The sequence below is a fragment of the Pyxicephalus adspersus genome, chromosome 11 (assembly GCF_032062135.1).
Source record: "Pyxicephalus adspersus chromosome 11, UCB_Pads_2.0, whole genome shotgun sequence".
Taxonomy (NCBI): Eukaryota; Metazoa; Chordata; class Amphibia; order Anura; family Pyxicephalidae; genus Pyxicephalus; species Pyxicephalus adspersus.
The window spans coordinates 60622152-60627912 of record NC_092868.1 but is presented as its reverse complement, the minus strand read 5'-3'; the positions used below and the strand labels follow the sequence as shown (position 1 = coordinate 60627912).

Here is a 5761-nt window from a genome sequence, read left to right as displayed (position 1 = left end):
GCTCCAGCTGCACACACAGCTCCACTACCGCTCCAGCTGCACACAGCTCCACTACCGCTCCAGCTGCACACACAGCTACTGTCCTAGATAAGCATTTTATTTAATGCTCCAGCTGCTCATATTATACGACTTGTACATCATTTGTACACAGCTCCTCCATATGTACACAGCATTTATTTACTAGTTCAGGTGTACACACAGCGCTGCTATGACTTCAGTTGCTTGCAGAATTCCTGTAGGGCCCCATCACAAATAATTCATTTATAAATACATCTGTAATACAATCTATCTGCTTCTCCACTCAGCTCACCTAATGCTCATTTACTACTTTAGCTGCACACAGTGTTCATGTATTGCTCCTGCTGCACACATTCCCCCGCATTGCAGGTTCTTGCTAAAGTTTAGACAAAACTTTCCAAAGTCAGAGCATGTATTTAAATGAAAACTGTTTTTGTACCCCCCCCCCCCCCCCATGTGCTGGATTGTGATGAGTGAGCTGCAGGAATACATCGATTTGCTCACAGTTTGCACTTTCTTCTAGAATTGCCCATTCTTCACCTCTAACTCATCTGTGTGGAGCCGGCTGCTGGATGTCACTGCAGAACAAGCCCAGATCCTGACGGTATCGATCGCCAAGTGCAGCGTCAACATGACTGATGCCAAAGTCTTGCCCAGGTATGAGAGCCGTGACAAATGGCGGCAGATAGGATGAGCAGATAACTGCTGGCGAGGTGACGCGGCTTCTCTGACCTCATGGAATGGCAGCCACGGGCCAGAGGGCTGAGAAAATCCATTTTCAAACAGATGGAGTTTTATAGAATTGGCTCTTTTCCCTAAACTCATATAATATTGTGACACAAAGCTGCCGGATCATTTCCTCTCCTTACAAACAGCTTGTAAAAGAAAGAGGTCCAGGTGTGAGGGAAGGAAATGCAGATCTAAGGCAGCGGTGCCAACATTTCGGAGGTCTCTGTGCCACGGGTACCCAACCAATGTTCACATTATCAGCAGTACACTCCATTATTCTGTAGTGAGGGGGCTGCGATCTGTGCCCGCAGGTGGCATACAATGGCAGAGGAAGAAATGACGGCCCTGACAAGACATTGAATTTCCAGATGCTGCCATAAGATATACTGGCAATACAATGGGGGCCGTAATATGCTAACCATATGGGGGCACAGAGGGCCAATACAAGGCAAGCTGGCAGGCCCATGGTGTCATGTCATCAATCAGGATGAACAGGCGGAATTTGCACAATCAGTTTTATAGTGAAATAACATTGCAAAAGCCAAAACATTCATGAAATCAGAATTCAGTTTTGTGGATTATCACCAATTTTCCTTTATTATTATTTATAGGATAATCCCTCCTGCCTCCCTTTATCCAACCCCAAAATCAAATAATAGACAAAATAGGACACAACAAGCTGGGGATTTAGGGGGCAAATAAGAATATATTGGATCCACACACAAAATACAAATAATTCTGTGTATGATAGATCTAACGGGATTTCCGGTCATTCCAATTCACAACTTCATGGGAAAGGCGACCTATTGACTATATAGAGGAGAGGACGGCAAACTTACAGATACGGCCTAGCCAGTAGTTTGTTCCGGCTTAATGCCCCCTGGCCGATATGGCCTAATGCCGGCCGGCAAACCTCGGCTCCGGAGCCACAGGTTGTTGGCCAGGATTAGGTCGGGACAACACACGGAGCCACCGGAGCCACATGCTGCTCCTGAGCCTTCTCTTGCTGCGGCTTCCTGAAGGGAAATCCCTCTCCCCTGCAATGCATACGGAGGAGAGGGAATGTTCCCTATTAGGGTAAATACCCTGTCAGGGTAAATACGGAACATTCCCTGTCCTTTGTATGCATTGCGGAGGAGTGGGATTTCCCTTCAGGGGGTGCTCCTGGTGGGGACAGAGCCATTGGGGTGGGACTCGGGCCTATTCTGCTTCTGCCCACCCCTGAAATGGTCTAGTGGCCAAAAAAGTTTGCTGACCTCCGATATAGAGAATCCCGAATCTGAAGAATGGCAGATAAATACATAAATTTACCCTCACTTATCCCAACGCGTTTCGCCTGTCGGCCTCATCAGGGGACTTGTGGAGCGCGTTACAAATTGTAGAGAGCTGAAACAAGTTTACTAAGGGGGATACCTCATAGATATGAATATATTTTGTGTGCAGATCCAATCTAATCTGCCACTTAATCCTCCGGCTTGTTCTATATTCTTCTAACCTTTATCAAATATGTAAAATGATTCCACTTCCTGCACATTGGGAATCAGCAGACTGCCCCAGCAACCATTCCATGATCATCCAGATATTTGGGACTATTGAAGGTCATTTTGTACTCTTTGTGGGTTTAGTAGCCTGCAGGGTTCAGGAGGAATTCAGAGATCAGCGCTGCATATTATACACTTAGGCTGCGTACACACATTCAATATTTGTCACAATCCTTTCCAACAACAAAAGACTGAACGATGAATAAACGAGTGTTGTACATACAGCATCACTCTGCTCTATGGAGAGGGGAGGACGAAGGAGCGGCACCCCGCTGTGCTCTCACCCCTTCACTTGTATTACAATCATTTGATGATCAAGCAAGACGGATTGATGAACGACGTCGAAGAGCGCTGTATACGCGTCAGATTCTCTTCTAATATCAGCACTAGGTGATTATTGGACGAGATTCATCTGACGTGTGTACACAGCCTTAGATGGGGTTGTGCTGTTGTTATTTTTATTTTGCTTTTATATTTATTTTGTTGTTTTTAGTTATTTCTGTTATTTGTATTTGTTGAATATTTTCTATCTCACTTGTATGCAGTCTGATGTTTTTAGTTGTATATTTCGTGTTATTTTGCATTCGATTTCCCTTTGGGTGACTTTGTGGGATTTTCTTTTATACCGTATGATTTCTCTTACAATTGTATCTTACAGCGCCCCCTATAGGTGGTACAAAGGCACTGACATCATGTAATATAAATCATTTGCAGACATGTGCATAACATTTGTATTTCTGACGGCAGGTTTACTCCTCATTCACCTCGTACAAATACTGAACATCGTCTCTCCCTCCTATTATTTATGCAGATTGGGGCAGCTTCTGTGCTTTTACACCAATTATGTGGCCGGTTTGGATCCAGCCGGAGTGCAGATAATTTTGGACTTCTTACCACAATGTACAAACAACATTAAAGAGGTATAACTAATCTGGGGTGGGGGTAAGTGTTAAACAATGGGGGGGGGGGCAGATCTGCTTGTGTGTGTCCATATCTGCCCTGGGATCCTGAATACCATTAGTGGACGGCACACTGGCAAGTACAATGAAGTGTCAGTGAGGACATTTTATTGCTGCTTTGTCTGTAATGTTCTTATAAGTTTACTCTTTTTTATGTTTTGTATAAGCCACAAATACGCCCAGCAGCCAATAGTCCGATTCTTCCAGTCTAAATGCCTACATAGACCTCAGAATGTTTGGGGTGGGAAGAAGCCGGGTGGTTACTGGTGCTGGGTGGTGCGCCCAGCTAAAAGGGTCCGGGGAGAACACTGGACCTGATCAGTCCATAACCTGGAACCCTCATATGACCCCCCCCGGAATCCTGACATGACATGAGAAATACTCATCGCGTAATATAGACAATTTATAAAAATTCAGAGGCCAGAAATGCAGAGGAGGATGAGGAATGGGGGGACATATTGGGCCTGAGAATTTCCCATCAGTCTGTCTTCGGCCCATAGCTTCTTCTCTCCTCCACCCAGCGCGGCACAATGTCGGCATTCAGTCTTTGTTGGCGGCTCCCCTCCCGGCACATTTCATAGTGAAGTTCTGAATCCTCTCGGCTGCTTTCTTCAATACAAAACCTTGCTATAATCATGAGACAAAGTGTAACGTTCCATGTCACATTGTGAATATGATAATTACAGCCTTGCAGCACTTATCATCTCATGACTTCATAATTATATGGAAAGTCCTGTGTGTATAAATACACATTGCACATTGTGTCCCCAGCCATGCGCCGCGTCCTTTCATGAAGGGTTCACGGCTCCCATTATACGCCATGAATCCACGGCGGCTGGAATTATAGATAAAGTGCTTTGGTTGTACAATGTAGAAGGGAAATAGTCAGAAATCAATCATGGCGCAGCACGCCCGCTACAAGAAGCATGGAGTCTGCAGACAATGACGAGGACATTTCCCAGCAGAGGAGACTCGCTGTGACCAGAGAAATCCCATAACAGGTGGAGCATACAAACTCCAAGTAGATGGAGCAATCAAGGGACCTAAACTTAGGACCCCAATGTGTCCAGGCCCCTGTGCTAACCAATAGGCGGCTCTGAGTCCAGGGGACGTCATCTGATGAAGTGAATGATTCCATATGTCTCCCATACATCTTCATCACACCTCATCCATCTCCGGCACTTGTCTATCTGCAGACAGCTCCATGAATGATCTGTAAGTGGCTGCTGTGATGCAAATCAGGAGAGCTATCATAGTGCACATAGAGTACAAGAAGAATCTAATGCTGGAGGCGCTGGCTTTGTATTGTGAAGAAAGATGTCACCTCCTCTGCCATACAACCAGGAGATAGATAAGGACCCGAGCACAAAGTGAATCCATCACCGTGACACCAAGGATTTCCCTGCCCGGTCTTTTCATCTTCCGAAAAATAGGACTTGGATGACTTTGTCATAGGAGAGTCGGCTCGAAGGATTTCATGACGTGAAGTTTCACCCTCAATAAACTGTGTGGGAATATGGTAGTATGGGTGAATGGTCATGTGACACGGCCAAAGAATTGAATATTAATGTAAATCTAAAGCAAAATCAAATATTGAACCCTTAACCCTAAAACAGGCGGAGACCCCCTGGGATTAATCATCTCCTACCAGAAATAATAATTATCCCCTAAAATACCCAAAATGGTGGCACATACAGATCAATGGGCCCCAGTGCAAAGATTTGACAAGGCCATTAAGGAAGTATTCCCCCTTCATTATTCCCTTCCATGCTGTGAATCTTAAAATATTCCTCCAACATACATTTTTCAATTGGCTCTCCTAGTAGGTAGGGTTGCTGGCTGCAGAAGTGGGTAGGTGCCCATAAAGGAAAGATGGCTGCCCAGGTGGACTCCCTGAGGGTCTGGGACCAGGTAGGTGGGCACTGACAACGTCCATGTGGGACTGTCATGGGGGGACAAGGTGGTGACATTTGTCTCCTCTACCAATCTGTGTGAGAAATGCTTCGCTCTGCTTATAGCAAAGATTTGCAAAGTCTGAATCTCCCGTTTCCTGAAGAAGCGGACGTCTGCGAAACGCGTAGAATTACTAATCACAATCATCTATTTCAAACTGTAACTGCACCTGCGTTGATAAATACATTTGTTTGTATTTTTAAAGTATTTGGAATGCGATATTTATGATTATTTGATAAAAAGTCCCATCAATCGGCTTTGTCCAAGAGGTTGAGTGATGCTAATCTCCTGGCTGCTGGCCGGGGTCACAAGAACGGTCCCTACTGAAGCAAGGGGCACGGTCATTGCTGCAACTCCTGCAACTTCCAGTGCTTCTTTGGTGGTGCAACACACATTATATCCCACATTCACTGACAGTGTTACCCAACATTCACTGACACCATTGTCCTACATTCACTGACAGTGTTACTCAGCATTCCCTGACACCATTGTCCCACATTCACTGACAGTGTTACCCAACATTCACTGACACCATTGTCCTACATTCACTGACAGTGTTAC

General features: G+C 45.3%; 1 protein-coding gene and 1 long non-coding RNA gene across 2 annotated transcripts in view; one reads left to right on the top strand and one right to left on the bottom strand.

Annotated features, from left to right (window-relative positions):
* The window catches only part of LOC140341476 (otoancorin-like), a 30850-nt gene that overhangs the window by 573 nt on the left and 24516 nt on the right, over positions 1 to 5761 (top strand). The window contains exons 2-3 of the mRNA XM_072427277.1: positions 542 to 675; positions 3100 to 3208. Of these exons, the coding sequence (XP_072283378.1) occupies positions 542 to 675; positions 3100 to 3208 (243 nt within the window). The remainder of the gene's footprint in view (positions 1 to 541; positions 676 to 3099; positions 3209 to 5761) is intronic.
* Positions 1 to 5761, bottom strand: part of LOC140341478 (uncharacterized) — an 81060-nt gene that overhangs the window by 55745 nt on the left and 19554 nt on the right. The window lies entirely within an intron of this gene.